Source organism: Pseudonaja textilis, chromosome 2 (genome assembly GCF_049901715.1).
Source record: "Pseudonaja textilis isolate UNSWEBS1 chromosome 2, rPseTex1.2, whole genome shotgun sequence".
NCBI classification, from domain to species: domain Eukaryota; kingdom Metazoa; phylum Chordata; class Lepidosauria; order Squamata; family Elapidae; genus Pseudonaja; species Pseudonaja textilis.
The window spans coordinates 223277757-223299932 of NC_141991.1; the positions used below are offsets into that span (position 1 = coordinate 223277757).

General features: G+C 36.2%; 3 protein-coding genes and 1 long non-coding RNA gene across 8 annotated transcripts in view; 2 read left to right on the plus strand and 2 right to left on the minus strand.

Moving 5' to 3' along the window:
- Window positions 1-1946, minus strand: part of ZFYVE16 (zinc finger FYVE-type containing 16) — a 29267-nt gene extending 27321 nt beyond the window's left edge. For all 3 annotated transcript variants that reach the window (XM_026718424.2, XM_087927121.1, XM_026718418.2), the window contains exon 1: window positions 1682-1946. The gene's annotated coding sequence lies outside the window, so the exon portion shown is untranslated. The remainder of the gene's footprint in view (window positions 1-1681) is intronic.
- OCLN (occludin) overlaps window positions 1-22176 on the plus strand; it is a 389915-nt gene that overhangs the window by 294322 nt on the left and 73417 nt on the right. The gene's annotated exons all lie outside the window — the stretch shown is intronic.
- LOC113448008 (uncharacterized) lies at window positions 1928-6298 on the plus strand. The gene is made up of 2 exons (XR_015742282.1): window positions 1928-2224; window positions 6261-6298. It is a non-coding gene; the product is annotated as an uncharacterized LOC113448008 (long non-coding RNA).
- CCDC125 (coiled-coil domain containing 125) lies at window positions 3935-21998 on the minus strand. 3 transcript variants are annotated; one of them, XM_087927125.1, is made up of 12 exons: window positions 21764-21998; window positions 19898-20264; window positions 18166-18224; window positions 16924-17010; window positions 15979-16056; window positions 13057-13142; window positions 12889-12971; window positions 11615-11730; window positions 10304-10411; window positions 8967-9138; window positions 6642-6757; window positions 3935-6525 (listed from the first exon to the last, which is right to left on the minus strand). In XM_087927125.1, the coding sequence occupies exons 2-12, from the start codon at window positions 20196-20198 to the stop codon at window positions 6211-6213; spliced, it is 1521 nt and encodes a 506-aa protein (XP_087783251.1). In that variant the 5' UTR covers window positions 20199-20264; window positions 21764-21998; the 3' UTR covers window positions 3935-6210. The 3 variants fall into 3 exon arrangements, with proteins under 3 accessions (XP_087783251.1, XP_087783250.1, XP_087783249.1); XM_087927124.1 differs by having other exon boundaries at window positions 21511-21796; XM_087927123.1 differs by lacking the exon at window positions 21764-21998 and adding an exon at window positions 21400-21538.

Here is a 22176-nt window from a genome sequence, read left to right on the forward strand (position 1 = left end):
GCTCCATTGGTTGTGGAGGAAACTGGGCACAAGCCAAATGGGCATTCAGAGGAAGACCCAGGATGGAACAGATAAAGGAGAACCGTGAGTGGTGTGGTCTATGGGGAAAGAAGGGGCCTTGATCCCCTTCATAGGCTGCAGCTGGGAGGACTGGTTAAAAGGACAAAATGTGCATGGCAAAGTTGCTGGAAGCAAAGCGTGTATTCTTGTCAGACCTTATCTGTGTTTTGGCTTCCTCCCAACTGTGGTTGCTATATTATCTGATAAAAATCTGCAATTAATCATCCTTGTCTGCCATAGTAATTCCTTCAGTGTGGTGTGTTGGGTTTTTTATTTCAAATTAACTTTACCTTGGGTGCAGACTGCATTTACTCCGTCTGTAAACTGTTTTAAGAGTTTGATATCCAGCTGACTATAGCTGGACATGGGGCCAAGTTGGAGGCATTAAAGGAACTTTCTTCTATGTTTGTAACTTGGTTATTTTTGTGTCAAGCCCTGGGTAATATGCTTCTAAAAAAGTAGTTTTAACCCAGGAATTGTCTTATCTCATTTATCAAATGTTACACATTGCTACAGACTATTTGTAATCTACCATGTTCTCCTGCTTTTCTTTCTCAAAAAACCCCCAATGTTATAAAAAGATGAAATAATTGCACAACACATTCTGAGTGGTAGTTGTTGTAATTTCCCTCTCCCCTCATCCCTGTCTAAAACTAAATCACACAAAGTTGCAGTAATGTATTTTTTATAATGGATAAAATATTCCCAATCGTAATTTGTACTTTTTTCTAGGCATAATATTAGGGCTCTCTAAAGCGCACCACAAAATATTTATTTGCAGAGCACATTATAAGCATTACAATTTTTGTTGTTTTGACTCAGTATTTGCATCTTTATGAAAAATCTACCTAGCGAAAAGTGCAGTATATGTGTAATACAACCATCATTTCAGGCAGATGTTCTAACATGATTCTGCTGGAATACAGTACATCATCCACAATCAACATAACGTATAGTGAGTTGAAACTGGGGAAAAGTGATTTATGTATTATTATACTTATTTTTTTTACTTGGCAGGAAGAAAATGCTCTTAAATGTAAGAAGAGGTTATCCTGTTATTTTAACCTTATTTTATTTATTATTTTAACCTGTCCAAATGGGTCCGGCTTTCAAGCAGATATATAGACAGAGGGAAATCCCACAAAGTAAGTCCGGGCAAAGTAAGTCCGGGTTTATATCCACGAAGTTGTATTGAGGAAGCAAAAGCAAAGGACGAGAAAAACAAGGCAAAGAACCGGAGTTCGCTTCGAGGGAAGAGAGGCGAAAACAGGGGTTTAGAGACGAGGTTAGGCAGAATCGGGACAGCCGGCCCGGGCTTTCCAGCCCCACTTTTTGGTTCTGCAACCAACCAGCTTTTTCTCCTCACCGCGGCCGTTCCACCCTCGCCTCAGCTCGCGGCAGGGAAAAAACAAAAAACCAATACCAGCAGGCGGGAGGCAGAGGCTTCGCGGGGTCTCTTCCACTTCTCCTTCACCCCACCCCTCCCGCAAGCCCTCTCCGCAACATCTCAGAGATTCCCAGGATCTCCCTCCCATCCCCCGAAGGTGGCTGAAGGGCACAAAGGGGGGTGCGCGAGCCTCTCATAAGACTGACACCTCAACCGGACACGCCCCCTCCTTACTTTCCGTCTGCGCGGAAGCCGAACTTAATCCGAGCAGCCCCGGATCCGGGCTAGTTCCGCGCCTGGATGGCGGCGCGAAATCATTCTCCGAGCCCCGAGCGGGAAGGCATCGGCATCACTTTTCCTAGACTTTAGTCTTTCCTGAAAACCAGCTCCTTCTCCTTGCTGGCCTTCCCACGCAAGCGCGCAGGAAGGCGGCCAGGCCACCACCCACTCGAAGGAGACGTCTGCTACCAATCTCCGGGATGGACTCCTCTGCGGCTGCGCAGTTGCTAGGCGAAGTTCTTCGTTCCGCCAGCCGCCTCCGCCACCCCCTCCCTCCGGAGGGTGTGTTAGGGAGAGTTTCGGGTGTTAATTGCGGGAGGAGGGGCTCCCGTGTGGAGTTGCGTTTCGGACGCTGGTTGAGGTGGTGGACGTGATGGACGAGCGGATGAAATTTGCCTTCCTTGCTCCCCGAACTTTTTTGGGAACCGGGATTTAGACTCAGCAGGTGGAAGGAATTCTGGACCTGATTTGCCAGCTTCGGTATTAGCGGTATTCCAGGTAATTACAATTTGTAATAATAAATGGGCTAACATCGCGGATTGGCAGGGGAAGAAAGACGAGTGCATTCCCTAAATCTAAAATGTTGTTAGCACATCCAGGGTTCCTAAGCAGTTTTATTGAGAAAAACAAGGAATGCCAAAGGTGCTTTTTCAAGAAGATGTTTTTCCTTGAAAAGGTTTCACTTCTCACCCAAGAAGCTTTTTTAGTTCTGAAGAAGCACCTTTGGGACAACCATGAACTGAATGACTGAGAATCTCCATAGACATATAAACAGGAAAGTGTCCCCAGAACCTTGGAGCATGAAGCAAATAGAAAAATGCCTTTGTTCAAAGTATTTTACTAATTTCTGAGGTACTTAATACATAACGTTGTGTCATAATGTGTAGTCCACAGGTTTTTGCAAAACACAACACAAATAATTTGCCGACATGAGAGTCCCTAGCTGGCCAAGTTTGCTAAGTGGTAGGGCTACATAATATTAGCGAGTCTAAAGGAAGATTTTCAGTGGTAAAGCACTTTTGACTACTAGTAGTCAAAGAAACTGCTTGTCAAGCTGCCCTAGGTTAGATTATTGGACAAACTCAGGCTTTGTAGCTATTTTTGGTTTTCATAGTATATGAAGCTTGACATCCACAGATAAAGGTGTTGTGTGAGCCCAGCCATAGATTTGTAGTGATTTGCGTATATTCTATTTTTTCTGTTTTGTGCCTAACCACAGCACAAAGATGTCCTGTCAACATCTTTTCTATCATGACCTGATGACTTCCCCGTCATCTTATCTCAACTGTGAGTGAGAAAGTCTGGGTGTTAAAGAGGGTTTTTCTCCCTCCAAGGTAAAAAGGTTGAGAAAGAATCATTTTGGGAAAAAATACAACTACTTTAAGGTGTTGCATGTAGGTGCTATGTTGTACTCCTGAGTTCTCCAGAGCACCTTTCAGAGATCTAAGTAAGAAATGCTTTACAGTTCCACTTCATATTTCTATCCATTTATCTGGTTAATAATGGTGCTAGTGTAACTCCCTAACCATGGATAAAACTGATGCAAAGAAATATATGTTTGAAAATAAACTTTGTGGAGTGCACAAGTGAAAGTAACTTTTTCTTGCTATACATATTATTTCTAATGTTTTTGGGTTAATATGACAGTTGCCTTTTAAAATATCCAGTCATATTAATCACACAAATCAAGTTGAAATATCTGTGGTTCAGATAAAAATGTTTATAATACTGTAGTCAGTATTTCAGAAGTTCACTAATCAGAGTCCTAAATAATGTTCACTTAGAGGTAGCAAAGTTATTACTGAAGTTCAAACTTCAAAAGTTAATGTTGTTAAAATAAATGTGTGAACTCAGAACTGAAGAATATTTAAATATTCTTCAGTTAGGAATGAATCATTTGTCCAAGAAATAGTCTTTATCTTACTGATTTTTCAGCAGAAAAGGCTACTGATAAAAGTTTGTTCTCAGATATGATGAAATTAACAGAGAGAGGCCCAAAAAATTGTTAGTCTAGGAACACAAGTCTCAGTGAAGTCAGATCATTACTCTTCCAATGCTGGGTTTGATCTGATTGTTACATCTAAAAGGAATTTTATAGTTCAGAGGTTCCTCATTTTCAATTGGATTGAAAGTTGAGGTATATTGTGCTATACTTAAGTTACTACATTTTCAGGATCTTTTTTCACTGAAAGTTAAAATGTTAGCTGCTATGGCCCAGCATTTTATTTTGAAATAGAGTTTCAAGAGTAAGATGAGGTGAATGCTTTCAGGGCTACAGGAAGTATCATAAAACAGGATATAGAATATCAGAATTCATTTTTGGTCATGCTTGTCAGCAAAAATATTTCGTGAATGGGCAATTGCAATTCTGGGAGTTGAAGTCCACAAGTCTTAAAGTTGCCAAGTTTGGACACCTCTGCCCTAGACTGACAATTGATGAGAATTTCCACAATACAATCTAAAATTTTCAGATGTGGCCACTGTTCCAAAAACATTCTAATAGCTTATCTTACAGAAAAAAAGAAAAAAAATGTTATTTATATAGTTCAAATTATAGAAAATATTTAAGAATTACAGTATAGATTCAATCAAATTACTGTGACAATATACACATACAATGTAATTATTGAAAGGCAAGACTTTCAAATAAAAAAAATCAAAGATGATCAAAAAAGGCTGGGTTTACATATCTGTTTGAGATGAACTGGCAGTATCTTAGTGTGTTATTTCAACCTTTATTATGGCTTGTAAACTGGACTAAAGTATGTCTAAAGTGAACCACGGCTTAATGCAATATGTGAACCCAATCTCTCTCTCTCTCTCTCACACACACACACACACACATACATATAACTGTTTTTCCATAAAATTGATATTCTCAGCAAAATAACCTTTACCTAATCGCTTATATATGCAGCATTTGCCTGAATGCACTTAATAGTCAGTGTGAACCCAACACTAATTTATATTGTGCACACATGTATAAGGTAGTTACTGTTCTTCAACTTTCTGATTAAAGAGATCTGGTGAACAAATGGTCACATGCAGTGTTTTTATACATAAGTAGTTATAATCTAACATACCTACTGTTTAATATTTTCTACCAATGTGGATCAATGTATAAAAGACCTCCAATTTCCTAAGGCAACAGGTTTTGTTTGATCATGAAATCATTCTTTCAAATATATACATGCATAAGGCAATTTATTTTTTATGAAGATCTGATTGAACCCCATTATGTCCTCTTTTTGATCAATCTACATCAGGGGTGTTAAATTCACAGCCCGGGGGTCAGATGCATCACGTGCTGGCCCCACCCCCACCCGGTTTAGCGAAGGGGAAAAAAGTCCCGATATGCCACGTGACGCCACCATGACGTGAGTTTGATACCCCTGATCTACATGAACAAAGGATGATATATGATACCAATTTTTCCTATCTGTATTTTATGAAAATGTGGTCTAGAAGAAATGAAAATCAATAAGCTAGACATTTATCCAAGGAAAAAACATCTCAGCAATCATTCAGTGCGGCAGAGAAATTAGTAAATGATTGGATTTTAATGCAAATCCTCATACTTAAAAAGGAACCTGAGCTATAAAATATATCAAAAGATGGGGAACTGAAACCCTTAATTTCCATCACATACAAATATAGCCTGTGATGTCTGAAGTTGACAGGACTTGAAGTCTAACTGCATCTGGAAAGTGAAAGGTACCATTTTCATGGTACAAAATAGCAAGGAGAGGCAATTTAAGAGGGAATGAATGAACCTTGATTTAGGCAGAACTTCTTTCTAGTGCTCCGCCAGTGAAGAAGAACATTGATAAAAGAAGCTATTTTTTTAAAAAAAGCAAAAGGTCTTAAAAAAAGAGAAAATGTTCTCTGGTGAAAAGTAAATAGCATGCAAAACATTGAACACATGAATAAAAAATGTTTTCTAACCTGTGGAAACAATCTTGACAATTAACTAAATAAAAAGGCCAGCCTAGAAAAGAGAATGGGGATTAGTAGGTTCTGCTAGCAAAGCATTCTGTGAGATCAGAAACTGGAGGAAATCTTTAGAAGAATGTAATAAGGCCTTCTGTTCACAGACAGAGACTGCTGAATACAATCCATCAACAATAAATTATATATTATTTTCAACCCAGAAATTGTAAATTACTTAAACAGTAAAATGGCCTTGTAAAATTTCCCTATTAAGGTTGAATTATAGTTCACTGCAGGTATTCCACAAATACATAAACCGTTGCATATTTTCAGCTCTTCCTTCTGCTTTCCATCAATAAGCAGCTTTTGCATTTGTGTTTATCTGTGTTCCTGATGTGGAATTTATGAAGGAGTCCTTTAAAGGTGCTCCTTTAAAAGTTCCTTATGTTCAGTGGAGCACAGATGGCATTTAAGAGTCCTAAATTATGAAGCAAACTGTTAAGAAAGTTGTCATTTTTTACACACAGATCTTCATTTTTCTAAAAAGCGGTATCCTATTTCATATTCATTGTCTCTTTGAAGTTGTGGTGTTTATTTTCTTTAGATCCTGTGGAATGAGAAGTTGGCGTTCTGCTGGTGTTTGTATTGGGAACCGAAGAAAAGCCATCCTGACAACACGAACATTCAGGAAAAATACATTCTTGGGGATTTAAGTCTTGTTTGTACTGACTGTTCTTAAAAGTAACCTTTTCTTCTGAAAATGTACTTTCTTTCCTTCGTTGCAAAGCATTTTCTTTATCTTCCAGTGTTCGAGCAAGCATATAACTAACCTTTCTTTGATGAGCCAACATCTCCTCCTTATCGTTCAGCTATAACAAAAAAAAGAAAAAAAGAAAAATAAATATTGCTGTCAAACAGTCCGCCTATCTTCAGAGGCATATAATACTATTAATATAGACACTGAAACCATGTAAGAGATACCAACCAGGTCTGTTAGTGTCCTAATGATCTCCAGTGGATTATCCAGTTCTTCTATTTTCTTACTCTCAGGACCAGAAGCAAGCATGCCTATCAGCTTTTCTCCCAAGCTTTTTCTTTTTTCTTGAAACAAGAAAAAAAAATATGGGGGTAGATATGGTATCACAGGGGAAAAAAATCTAGATATTAAAAACTATATATTTATATACTTCTGTGGCTGCCCATCTGACCAATGTGACTCTAGGTGACTAAATGCAGTTAAAATATAATAAGCATTGAATAAGGAAGAACTTATATTGATGAAATCACGATCTTAACAATCATTTATATCCCGGTTCTTAATCTTTTTGTGCCATGAACCCCTTTAAAAGTCTGGTGGTATCTATAGACTCTTTGTTGACTACATTGCAATTAAAAACTAGTGAAAATAAAAGTGTCCTTTTTTTCCCTCATTTAAGTTTGCAGGCTTGAAATCTATCACCAAGTTAAGAATGACTTAGATGAAGCTTTTGTAAGTCATTTAAATTATGTACACCATCTTTCCATCTCTAGATGTTATTTTCTTAAACATCCCCAATCCTATTATCAGTCCAATAGGAAATTATGAGTCACTTGAGTAGGGTGCCATTTAATTTTTTTAACATCCACAATCCAAAACAAAGACTTAAAAACTTCTACTAGGGCCTTATAAAGGAAATCACTTGCCATATCTAATGGAGTGTTTAAGCAGGACTAAGCAAAAAATTGTAGCAACTATCCAAGGCAAAAAGGGCTACTATACCTACACTAATGCTAGAGAACAACAGCTGACATTCATAATTCTGAGACACACCCTGATAATTAATCTACAGTTTGGCCATGCTATGTGAATTAATTTGTTACCTTTTGTGGTAAGTTATACCTATGCTATTCTATTTGAGATATTTCTCCATCAAATCAGTCCTTAGTATATCCCTAAATAATCAGATGACATGTATATGTGAATCAAAAACACACCTATCTCTGTGGTCAGAGTAGAAACAGGAATCCATTCCTTATACAGCCATTTAATAATTAAAATCTTTATAGATCTGTAGAGAACCCATTCAATGGATTCCGACAGACTTTCTAAATATGCATTAACAGAACAGGTAAGTGTGATTCAGCCCAACTTCTGAGTCAGTCGACTTTTAAAAATTATTTCACAACATGAGTTTTCTATCCAGCATCTACTCTCAATGGCCTCCCAGGCAAGGTAATTTTTAAACAAAGAGTCCTAGATATTAGTGTTCAAACTGAGATGGAATCATTGGCTAAAAATAGATCCCTAGGTTGGTTGGCTAAGAATACATAAAAACTATTTTTCAACCTGAAAAACACCTATGACACTCTCAAATTTTAAGAAGTGCCTATTCTAGAGCAAGATTTGAGTTGTTGGACTCCATGCTCTTAATACGGGCATTTTTACCACTTTCTATGTTATGAGAAAACCTGAATATGCGGTAACCTAGCCACATAAAATATTTTCTCATATTTTGTTTGACTGTTAATTATATGCCCCATTTGGCTTAAATGTTTATCACCCTTATCAGAAAGAACAGCCAACTGGTATCAAAAACAGATTGTCGTATTTCCTCCTGGGCTCAAATGTACATACATACAAGTGGATATAAAAAGGCTACACACCCTGTTAAAATGCCAAGTTTTGAGATAAAAACATCAGATTTTTCAGAATTCTTCAGAATGTTTTCCATCTTTAATATAATCTACAGGCTGTATAATTCAATTGAAAAACAAACTGAAATCTTTTAGAGAGAAAAATAAAAATAAGCATGGCATTTTAACAAGTGGGTAGATTTTTATATCCACTGTATTGTGCGCAGAACTGCTAAGTTTATAGATAAGACAATGGTCCTAAGAACCCAATGCATTGAACAAATTGGGGACATTCATTTATCTGATTATTGACTCCTATTAACATGTTTATCACTCTATTTCCTCCTATCTTATTCCAGAATTAGATTATATACTATATTTTATTTATTCTATTGATAAGGTCACAAGACTAATCAATCAATAAACTATTACATATGTCAGTCAGCTCTATCTCTCTTGGTAGGACTATGTCTCCTTATTGCTATGTTCAGTAAGGTGAACACTAATACATATAGATAGCCTTGGTAGTCTTTGTCCTAAAGAAAATTGAAATAAAAAAGGTGATAGTTATATGGATCATTTGGATAATGAATGATTTCAATAAAACTTTAAATGCTAAGCAATATGGCCAATAGGGATTATTTTCAGTATCACTGAAATATATATGTATATATATATATATAATGGAAAGAATTACCATCTTTGCTGCTTTTCCACTTTACTGTTTTAGTTTCTTTTCTGCAGATCTTACTCATTTGGGCAAGCCTGAAAGCTTGATCCTTCCTCCGCATCAGCTGCTGTTCAAAAGCTATTCTGAAGGCATCTGCCATTATATAAGCTTCTTCTTTACTCTTCTTCATAAGTTCAAACTGTTATTTTTTTTCAATTAAGATAAATTTTAGAATATAAATATGAATGAAATCATATGAATGAAGTCCACATATCTATGATTATTGAAAATAGATTATTGCTTCCTCAATTTAAGCAGAAATCCACATAGCATTTGAGTATAATCTGTCCCCCAAATGACACTTAACAAAAGCTGTTGATAGTACAGAGGACACAAGGTCATTTTAACAAATCATTTTTATATTGTAATTTGAATAGTATAGTTTAAACAAATATGAATATTAGTTACTAATCCTCCAATAAGAGCCATTTCCTGGGCAATGTATTTAGAAAAAAAAACTTTGACAAAAACAGAACAATTTGCTTGGCTACTCAACACTTAGCTACCTATTATATCTAACTAATGTCTAACTCTAGACTCTATGCACTCCAATCTTCAGTTCTATTCTCTGTTGATTCCTAATTAATTTTCTTAGTAAAGCTAGAGTTGATGAATATGTATGTTTCGTTACATTACCAGACCATGTAAAGCTAAAACATTTAACATGGTGGAATTAAGAGGTAGAAAAGCAAAGATCATTATTAGGGGAACAAGGATTTTGCTATATCTGTGTTATATCTCTGTAATGTCTTTATACTTCCAACAGACAGTATCACTCAGCCCACCTTCTGAAAAGGATTAAAGTTAAGCAAGTTCATTGCTGAGATGGTAGATACATTTCCTACAAAACTAGTTGAACTGGCTTCTTTTGGCAAAGAGACTGAGTGGATGAAAGTGTTTTAGCATAATTTGTGGCTGTATTAACTGATTCTAATTCTGTTGGGTGACTGGAAAAACAGAAGTTTGAACAGGAAGTATCCTTTAGTTTGAAAGAGGACTAAAAGTGGATGCACAAAAGGAGGATAGGTGTTAGTAAGAAGAATGGAAATCTGTTAATTGCCCTCCATCAGTCTCAACTTTGTATAAAACATAGCATTTGAAAAATATTTTTAAATACATAAACCTGCCATTATTTATATAACTATTCCACTTAAGTTTGAAGTATGTCAATAAGTTTAAAAACAAATGAAAACATACTGACATATTAGCAGCCTAACTATTACATTTTTACAACAGGAACATTTAACATTTTTCCCACACATGACATGTTCGGAAAAGAATGCTTCTAACCCAAGCTCTCATACCTCTTGCTTGAGTTGAAGAAGTTGCTTTCGAGTTGCTGCTGACATCTTGGCACAGGCACAGGGAACTCCTTCAGGGCCATTGCAAGCACAGGCTCCAAGAACTGCCAACTTCCAATTCAAATGAATGCCAGCCGTTATTTTAAAATCCAGATCAAATTGACAAATACACACACCAGCTGGTTCACATATTTGGAGCTTAATAGGATATACAAATTCTCTATCATGACTTTGCATGAATTAATCAGTGTGCTTGCTCAAAAATACCCTAGTTCTGCATTCCTGCCTTCCTCCTCAGCTTTCTAAAATAGGATATTAAATTTTATTTAAATGGACTGACACCTTATGATCAGATTAGACTGCATTCAGAAGAGCTCTTTCATGCCTGGCAAGTTTTTCTGTTGCAGAAGAGACCTTCATATTGGTTACTCCAGCTCATACCGAGCAGCATCTTATTGAAATATGGTGTAACATTATTCAGTTAACTTAACTGCACCTCTGTATGGTTTGCCAATTGCACAGTAGCAGATAGGAAAGCACTCCAGAGGGTTAACGGCAGTGCCCAGAGGATCATTGGCTGCCCTCTCCCCTCTTTGAAGAGCTTTATAGCTCCCGTTGCCTTAAGAAAGTTCAAAACATTCTCAAAGATCCATCTCATCCTGGGCACCCTTTTTTTGAACTATTGCCATCTGGCAGATGGTACAGAATAATAAAAAAAAGCACAAATAGGCTGAAAAACAGCTTCTATCTCAGGGCAGTAACTCTTTTGAATTCTGCTGTATAGTGCAGTATTGGTGCAGTGTCAGGGGTTTTCAGTTCAATGGAGGGTGAAGGATGTGTGTGTGTGTTTATTTTCATGATCATGATATGCACTGTTTGATTTCGTTGTACGAGGTGCAATGACAATAAAGTAAACTAAACTAAACAGTTCCATTTTTTCCTCACCAATTCTTCTTACAATTTAAAAGAGGAATTCAGTGATTTCTGGTTTCTGTTTTTGATTAACAATAGCTGAACAATTATCTGGATGACAATTCTTGATACATATGCTACAATATTATCTCAGTTAATCAAAGCTTTATCTTTCTGCTACCAGCCACATGGGAGAAGATAAAAAGATCCCAATGCTCTTAGTGTACAAGTCCGCTTATTCATAATGGATGAAAAGAGAATCACACTTGTTAGCTTCTCCATTCATTATGCACTGAAGTCTAGTGTCAAAATAAATATGGGTATTTCTTGCTTTTAAAATGAACCATTAGAATGAGCCATAAGATCTTGCCAAAAGAAATAAGATTATTTAAAAATACATACTTCTAGACTTGTAACCTCAGTAACACCACTCTTGCTAAGACAAATATTATCCTGAACAAGCTTCTGCTGTTTTACATCAAGCATTGCCACCATCTCCAAATGCTGTTGCTCTAAAACTGAAAAAAATTGAAAAAAATTATTTGTAGCTTGCATGACTAAATAAATCCAAAAATTAGAACTTTAATTTCTCTCGAGGCTGAATTTTCTGCCTTGAAAATATAAACCTGGATGAAAATACATAAGGAGGGAAATATTGTTTGTTTTATGACTGCACATCATAGAAAGAATATAGAGATTGCTCTATTAAGTCTTTTTCCATAAAAGGCAGTATTATGAATGCACACTATGAAAGTACTGCATAAAAGTATAACCTAAGATTAATGATTGGAGATGTTCAAGGTCCTCCTCTAAGTCAGTTTGGTCTAGTGGTTAAGGTGCCAGGCTAGAAACCAGGAGCCTGTGAGTTTTGAGCATAAAAACTGAGACGGTAACTTTGGGCCAGTCACTTTCTCTCAGCCCAACTCAATCCACAGGGTGCATGTTGTGGAAAAAACAGGAACAGGAAAGAGTATTAATATATTCACTGCCTCTGATATAAATAAGTAAAACATACAAAGCACCAGACATAATCTTTACATTCCAAGAATGCAGCTGGGCTCTGTCTTAGATATTCTTAGACAATTAGGATATATTGTGAGGTGAGTGAGACCAGCTGGTATCTTTAAGTAGGGCTAAAGCATCTAAGGATTGCTTTTCCTGGGTGTGCTTTTTCTGGGTTTCACTTTAACAGCTTGATAGTTATCACTGCATTTAAACTATTTTCATTCCTCAAGGTGCTCTGGCACCCTGCCTGATTTGTAACTCTGGCTTGAGGTATTTTTAATCTAATGATTGGTATTTAGGGCAGCTTTTTGCAAGCAGAGAAGCTTTTTGTATTTTTGTACAGGTAATGACTTACAACAGTCATTACCTTGACTTGCAACAGTTCATTTAGTGACCATTCAAAGTTACAATGGCACTGAAAAAAGTGACTTATGACCATTTTTCACACTTATGACCGTTGCAGCATCCCCACTATCATGAGAGGCCAGGTGAGGAGAAGCGCCCCATGACATAAGTGATGTTGAGTTGGCCATGCCCACCCAGTCACTTGACCACCAAGCCATGCCCACCAACTCAGCCACGCCCGCAGAACTGGTTGTTAAAAAAAACTGAATCCCACCCCTGACCGCTGCTACTATCTAATTCTAACAGAAAAAGCAGAGCTTACTTACGTTGATTTTCAGACTTCAGTAGTTTAATTTCCTCAGTTTTCATTTTAAGTGTTTCTTTAAAGGCAGCATTTTCACAATAAATTCTGTTGACATGGGAAATAACACATTTCAGTCACACCTTTAATATGCTTTCTGCCTGGTTGATTAAAAGACTATATTTTCATTTACCTGTCATATTTCTCTGCCCAGGTCTCATCTATATTTTTTAATTTCTCCTGATTAATTTTGATCTCCCACTGCAGAATATTTATTTCCTATAAACATAAAAGAATTTTAAACATTATATTGTTAGTGATATTGGGTTCATTTATCTAAGATATGTATTATTTAGGATCACGATACTGTTTTTGTTCTGCAAGAAAAAATATTAATGCACAATGGAAGATAACAGATAATCAGAGTTGGAAGGGACCTTGTAGGTGTATGGAATGTTTTTACTATGGCCAATTGCCTGGCAGAACAAACTCCCCCTCCCCCCAAAATCTATGTTTTTCTAATTATGTGCTCACTTTCTCCCATTATGATTCCTAAGGCAATCTAAATTGCTGTTTAAAATACTTAAACTTTTTGACAATTACTTAATAACATTACATTATTCAATACAATAAGATTAAAATTACTGAATCCAGACATTTCCTCTCATCTAAATCTGTAATCTTTGCATCTGCCAACTGGAAAATGCTGCGAATTTGCAGAGATCAATACAACCATGTTCTCCTCGGCTCACTAAAGTATAATTAAATTGGTGCCAAATTTGCCGCCAGTTCTTCAGTAACAAAAATCCTCCCATATCCAACACTCTATAAAAAAGAACTAAAATAAATAAATAGCATTCCTCTCTCTTCCTGTGTAATTCATGTTGTATGCACAATGTTCAGAGCAGTTGCTATGAAAGCTTCCAACCACAAAATTGGTCTTCCTCTTTCATTTCAAAGCCTCGTATAAGCTGTGATAGTAAAATGATAGTATGCTACATATTTTGCAACTCTTCATTTTCTTGGCATACGTCTGTGAAGGCTAGAATGGGGAAGTGAGGAAATGCACTTAGGCAGGCACAACAAAAAACTGATGGGTGTCCAGATGTCAATGTTCCTGCCAATAGGAAAACAGATCACCCACAAGATGAGATGAATGCTGCAAAGAAAACAGTAGTTTTCTTCCAGTTTTAAACAAACTACAGCAGAGCCAGGAAAAAAATGTTTTTACTCTCAAAACTGAGTTTGTTTGATAAGTGAACAGCTGGTTCCGAAGTAGTGTCAAACATATGTGGATGTTGCCTCAATAATCGTAGTTAATTATGACAAAAGGCAAAAAATATTTAGTAAAACAATATTTTGTTTCTATTAAAAAACTAATGCATCCTCTGTATTATATTGTCATACAGTCAATTAACTACATGGACTAACAAACCAAATCCCTGATGTAAGAACTTAAATTGTGTCACCATGTACATTACTTGGAGAAAAAAAGAGCATCTTCAAGTTTAGAGAATTATCTACACTTTCTCACAGCCACAATAATGTGCTTTCTCCCTGTCTTTGACTTAGGAGAAAACCCCATTGAGGGCAGCTCCCACAACCCACTTTTATTCACTTCAGTAGCCAGGATGATCAACATTGCTGACCTCACATTGTAATACAACAGCTATGCACTTTTAGGCACTTGCTGTATTCATAGCCATCCTTTTAGCTCTTACTCAGTTTCATCTATCACTAGGAAACCCAACTGCCAACGGCTGTCCTGAATATGTGGCAATGCAGCTTTGGTGTTCCAACTGTCATTTTTAATATGAGCCTGTAACAAAGAATTCTAGACTTCAGACATATTTAAACCTAGTAATCATTGCTTCTGGCTGATGTTAGACTGCACATCAATTGCTGGAAAATCTTACTTAGTTCAGAATCTTCTAATCTAGATGACAAACAATATTCACCTGAGAATTCATGGCCCCTGCAACCATAGTCAGTTCAATACTTGTTATCTATGTGCCAATACATAGCTCAGTTTCTTCTGAGTTTGTTAGATTTCAGCTGGTCAACTTGCTAGGGATTCTTCCCCCCCCAATTTTTTTTTCATATAGTTGTATACACGTAATTTCCTTTTTTACATTTGACAGTTTTACAGAATCCCTTAATGATAATATTTATCACTGGGACCTCTTTGATGAGATCTGTACTCCTATCTCCAAAGCCCCCAAAAGAAATTTTAGTCTGCTCAAATAAGATGTCCAGTCTTTCTCACTACTTGTTGTGGTTAGCCGGCAGCAGGTGTGGACGGCTGAGGAGAGAGTTGACTCAGATGAGGGGCCAGGACCATTAGGGAGCGGACTGCTGCCTTCAGAGATTGTGGGGCTGGCAGCAGTGATGAGGAGGTTCCTGAGGAGCCTGTGCTAAGTGCATGTGAGCGCAGGATTGCTCGCAGGAAAGAGCAGTTTCAACAGCACGGACGACTCGGAAGTAAGGTTCCAAGGTGATGGCCCCTCCTTCAAGAAGATAAAAGCCAGCTGTGAAACTAACCTTTGCAGAAGGCAAAGACATTTTGAAACTCCAGCCTCGTGGATGTTCCAGTATCCTGAGTTTGTAGTGGAAGATTCTTATTTTGCAAATTATTTCTTGTCTGTTATCTTTTGGCAAGTCTTGCACAGCTTGGCAAGAGTTGTGCTTATCACAGCTAATTATTTTGTAAAAGCATTACAAGTTTTCTGTTTCTTTTGGATTGTGCTTGATTTGTTGAAAAAGGGCGTGGGTCAGAACACTACTATAGCCAAAAAGGACGTATAGAATCCAGCAATATTCAGAGGAGAGGACTGTGGTAAGCTAGATGTATTGATGAATCCTCTGCTTGTAATAGGTTAACCAAAGTATATAAAATACAAAGATCTGGGCTGTAATATGTAAAAACACAACATGAAAAGTACATCAGAGCATTCGGTGCAGGTCAATGGCTACAGAAAAATACCAGCACACTAAATTAAATGGACATAAGCATGCTTAACCTCCACTGGTTTGTAATTTAATGCTACCGTCTTATGCAATACCACATTTCTACTGTTTTTCTTCTTTTTAGGAACAGTATTAGATACATTCTTACCTTTTCTAAGGCTCGCTTTTGTTGCTCTGATTTTATAAATACTTCTTTAGTATGAGTGGTAGCTTTGTCCAAAACAGCCTGACAAATATAGAAAACAAAAATTGGAAATATTCAAGTATCAGATTGTCTTAAATGTGCAATCAGTGCGTATAAGTTAAGACAATCAACAAAAAGCTGTTGCTCTACCATAAAACAATATATATTTTAAAAAATCAAAACATGTTATTGCAAGTACAATATTATACACTACATAAACTTCTTCTTTGAAATAAAAAGAATTACCATAAAAAAATAACACAAACACATGGGGGAAGCCAGAGATTGTAAAAGTGCAAATGTATAAAAAAAATAAAAACTAGAGAGAACACTGATTTGTTTTCTGGTAAATGTATGCTTTGTGTCTGTCTATCACTCTCTGTGACAGTCATTTCTGAGATTAGCAAAGATACGCTCCAAAAATTCCAGATGTTTTCACTATCTCCAAAAGGTTGCCTCATCAGGGTTTTTCAAATTGTATTCTGCCAAAATTCTAGTTTTTGCAAGAACTTGATTAGGTTTGATAAAAGACTAAGACCAAAAAAACAAAAACAACCCCAGGCTCTTGGGGTGTTCATAGCAATTTTTCTAAGGTACAATGGAAAAGAGTTTGTAAGCTGACATTGAGAACTCCTGTCCCCGCTCCTATGGGTGACATTTTTTTGTCCGAGGGAAAGTTTTAAAACCTTAGGACTCAAATTAGACATAGATTAAACAATCCACTTCTTTATGAAAGGTATATGAGTATGAGTGGATAGTATCTATAACAGTTACATTAATATAGTTTTGACATAATACACAATTATGTTACTGTTTCATATTCAAATAAAGAAAATAAATTCTAATGTACTGTATTACATATTAGTTGTAAATACTACTCTGTTACATTTAAACTTTTGTTTAATTTACCATGCTCTGCAGAATTTTTAAAGCTTGTTCTTTGCCTTCAAGATGTCTTTGAGATGCTTCTAATTCCACTCTTAAAATTTCTACTTCCTAGAAAGAAAGAAAAAAGTTTGGTTAATAAAAACATGGTATAAATTATGGAGTCTCTTACATTAGTGGAAATTACTTCTAATTGTGGGATTTAACTTTTATTAATCATATTAAATATTAACACTTTTATTATTAATTAAAAGTTTTATTACAGCAAACATTACTACTCTCAATAATATAAAACCTACTTATAATCACAAATGCAACCATAAAAATCAAGAATCATAAAAGTCCAAAAAAGAACCTCAATAGAACAAATCTACAAATCTAACTAGACAATATGTGCTATTAACTCAAAATGGTTTCCTGTAGTCCTCCAAAGTGATCAGTTCCTGGGTGCACCCATAAATCTAATCTGAAACCATATTCAAAAATGATTTTATCTATTACATTTTATTACACAAAAATATTCTTTGTAGGCCACCAATATAAATTCAATAAATAAGTAAATAAATAATATTTGAAATACAGGAGGTCTTCCATGTCATTAAAGGCTGAAATGGAAAAAAAACTTGAATTCAGCTTGAAACTATAAACAACCTCGAGATAAGCTGGGATACTTCCATGCTGTAACTCCTTTTATAATGCAGTTGGGGAGAGTTTCAATTATCAGAGGAAGTGGAAGGAAAATTAAAGGAATGTTTTTCTATAAGGAAGATACATCACCAGCTATTGCCAGCTTGAAACAAACTTGTTGTTTCAAGTCACTTATCACACAATGCTGTATTGCTACCTATATATTATAACAATACACACAATAGCTCTATTTAAATTAATATATTATAAAATCATGACTGTCTTTTCAACTTTATAGCAACCATTACTTTCATTTTCTACTTCTTACAGAACTCTATAGACCATCTGTATTGTGTTTTTATTTTTTCACTTCTGGGAGAAGAGAAAGATATTGTTTATGTCTAAGGAAAGGAAACTACCATTTTAGAGGCATCTGAATATTTTAAATTAATTTAAACATTTAATTTAAAAATAGTTAAAATTTAATTATTAATTTATAAAACACAACTATTTTTTGCTTCCAGAATAAACCCCCAAAACTAAACATGATACTCTGTGTGCATGTGTGCATTTGTGTGTATTTGTGTGCTTGTATTGAAAATAGTGTCATTCAAAAGTCTAACAGTAGTAATAACCTACCTCTAAAATTTCTTGGAGACGTTGTTTTAATTCTTCGTTTGATGCCTCAGAATTGAACTCTGAATTACAACAAAAAACAAACTGTTTGTGCATCTTTATTAAAGTGGACAACAATTAGTAATTGGAAGGAAAACATAATTCTCCTTAATCATTTCAGATTGCAGGAAAAAAAATCTGAGTAAAAAGACATAATAAAATAACAGTAGGCCTTTAAAGGGTAACAATATTTACTTATCATAACTGATGAAATTTGCTGGCAGCAATATTATTGTTAATCAAAACTAAAATCAAACCCAAAGGACATATGTACTGTAATGCTTGAGACCAATATTCCTAGATTTATTTAAATATTAAAATAATAACGTAACAGTCAGTTCTTTACCTTTGAACCTGAAAGAAATATTAAGATTTAAAAAGCAGTGCTTAATGTCAGTGCGTTTCAAAATTACTGCCTGTAAAATTTGCACAACTACTGTTCATACAAAACCCTATTTATCATGCAGAAGCAAACAATATTTTTCCAAAAATCTGAAAATACTGAGTACAGTACTAGGAAAATGTGAATTTCCAAATTATGGATCAGGCAAAATTATTTCCTTGACTAACACTGTAATTGTCCAGAGGGCCTATTAAACTCTACTCAAGGTGTCATCCAAATCTATCTTTATAGATACACATAGACAGTGTTAACTCCTGGGTGCTTAGAATTTACAAAATTTTCCATATTTATTGGAGACTTGCATCTAACTTGTGGAGTCAGTAAAACCGCCCACTTACATGCCAGTCCTTATCACTTTATTACATTTTTTTAATTACTACTTCCTTTCTTATGATCCATTGCCAGGAAGGTTAACTTGGAGGAGTCACGCTGAAAACTTCTTACCAAAGCTCAGGGAAACTAAATTGTCAGCTCAACATAAAACATTTACAGGGCCAAGAAATGGTGATAAACTTGAAAAAGGCATGTAGAGCTCTGCAAAATCAAAAGAAAATAACTCCTCAAAAAGAAATTGAGTTCATAGAATACTGCCTCTTTGTTTTTCAAAACTTGTATTGTCTTTGTATTCCTGCACCATTATTTCTAATTACATCCTAATTGATTCATTGACCTCACTACTGCAGATGCATGTTTAACTACATCCAATCAAATATGTTGCTACTGTAAATCCAAATACTTTGCTGCTCTATGCAATTACTTGTATATTCAAATTTGCATGAGTCTATAAAGAGGGACTGTTACCCCTCGCCTCTTTAAGTCTGTCTATGGTTTTAGCAGTGTGTTCCAGCCACATGTTCCCGTGGGAAAATTCTCCTAGAGTTATCTCTTTTAAAGTACAAATTCATTAAAATTCAAATTAACAGAAATAGTATTTAATTGTATTTTAGCCAAAATAAGACTGCTTTATGTACTCCCGTGTACATATAAAATGATACAGGGCAAGCCCAAATATTTATAATCCAGCTATCAGAGCATCAATATGAGCCCAACTTTCATTTGAAGAACATACACCTAGGTCAAAATTATTTTTGAAACTACTGTATTATTTATTTTGCTTTGAACATATACATCTGGAAGGATTGTAATTAAGCTTTCAGTCATCATTTTTAATCAAGTTGGTCTAATAAATGGAACTTCTGCATTTAATAACTGCATTCAGGATCAAAACATTTACCAATATTAATTTTGTGAAACTTTAGACTTTCATCACTTAATAACATTATTAAGACTTACCAGAACTGGCCTGTGGTTTGGAGGGAGCAAATCCATTCCTTCCAAGTTTTTTGACTGGCACGTCATTCAAACTGTTACATTTTGAACAATGAAAAAATACTGCATCGTGTTCTTCTCCATCACTTGACAAGCTTTTTCTTGCAGAACCGCTTCTAGACCTAACTGTATGTTTGTGGAAGCCTTCTGATTCATTTATACCATTATGTTTTTTAAATCCATTTCCCAAATCTCCATATATCATGTCATCTTCACCTTCTAAGGCATCACACAGTTTGTTATGCATTAGGCCTGCTTCACACATTGGCAATACAAATGATTTCTTATTCCAGGCTTCCACGCTTTCTTAAAATCTTCAGGTAAAGGTATACTAAAAAAGAAGTTCCCAAAAATGTAGAATAGTGTTTAGATTTAAGATGCCCCCAGCTTTTAGTTCTAACATGCTTACAGATGTTTAGTTCTAACATGCTTACAGATGTTTTTATTCATATTTCCTTTCATTCAAACCTTTCAGTTTTAAAATTATTAGGTATGTAAAACATTTTTTACTGCATATAAAACAAAAATGATTGCAAATTTAGATTACAAAAGTCTATCACTATAAAACTGGGCTTTGCTGGCATAAACACATCCAGGTGCTTTGTTTACTTAAATCAGAAAAAAAAACCAAAGCATTGGTTTTCTTAATGAGTCACTAATTGTAGAAGGGGCACCAAGTTATATGTAGTATCTAATTATGCTACAAAGCATCCAATTCTACATTTAAGTGTTTATTTTTTCTACAAAGTAAATTTGATCATCAAACTACTGTCAGCATTATGACCTAAATTACAAACTAGAAACATCCAATGCTTTTCAATACTTTTCTGGTTTTTTTTTAAAGTCAATCAACTCTTGCAGCTGGGAGTTGGACTAGATGACCTCTGAGGTCCCTTCCAGCCCTGGATTGCTGTGCTGTGCTGTTTCAAACACAATCTCTTTTTCCCTTTCCCTTTAATTTAGTAAAGCTATCCTTTTTCTATAAGTAATCATTACAGGAACTAAAACCATTATTAACAGCATGCATGCATTCATCCTCTTCATATTACCCCTTACTTCTTACAACTTTCACTGAAAGTTTGATTCTTTGCAGTTTTAAGCACAATTAAATATGTATTGATTGGTTAACAGATATTCATATAATACACAAACAATAACCCACAATTTATTAAATTGCCACATTCACTGTTCTATATGCATTATCAGGGTCTTTTCTTTTATTCCTGGATAACATAAAATCCATTTTGACATTTAATGGGCCACTATAGTAATCCACTATTAGAAAAAATTATCAGTTCTGATCATATTGTCATTTCGGTAAGGTACACCCATTCTGCTTCTTATACTATATGCATTTTTTAAACTTTGTTAAGCACAGTAGCACTTCATTTGTTCGAAGCAGGGCTTCGCTGTATCTTATAAGCACCTTGCAACCAAACATTCAACAGGTGCAGTTCTGTCATTACCTCCACGATGACCAGAACTAAGCCTGTTCCTTGTTGGATTACTTGGTCGGCAAAGACAGCCAAACGCCCACTAATCCAATCCAGTAGTAAGCTCCTGAGAGGTATGCAGACCCGAGTGCATTTGAAGCCTCCAGAACACGATACGCAAACTCTTCCACAAACTCCCTTAGCAGGCCTCCCACAAGTTTCCTTTTCCAAAGGACGGCAAGCTTCCACAGAGCCAAAGCCCCGGGCTTCCGCCTCAACGTGGTCTTCGCCTTCTTCCTTCCCCCCTCGTCGATCGCGGCGCCCCGGAGCTACCCGTCGCGGCTCCCACACGAAGCGTCGGATCCAGCGGGAAGAACCAGCTCTCTCTCTCGCCCACCTGTCTGATACGGCTCTCTCCACTTCCTCCTTTGCCAGCCCAAATTCTGGTTTGCCCAGTAGGGCCCTCCCTTCCTCCTCCTCCTCCCGCAGGGCAGACCGTCAACTTTCGCCCGGCTTTTGACCGCAATGCCGCCTCCTCCTCCGCGTTTTGAGGTGGAGCGCGGCTTACTTGGCCGGATCCAATAGAGGCGGAAGCAGGTTCCTGTTCACGAAGTCAGGGTCAATCCTCTGCCACAAAGCACGTCAGAAGACGGAAACAAATGAACAAATGTCCGACGGTCGAATAGTTATTCCAGTTTGATGGACTGCGAAGGCGGTAACTTTAAAAGAACTTATTTTATTTTTTATTTTTGTCTAGCGAGTATAGGATAACAGGTAAAAGTATAAACATAGTTATGAATAGATGAAATG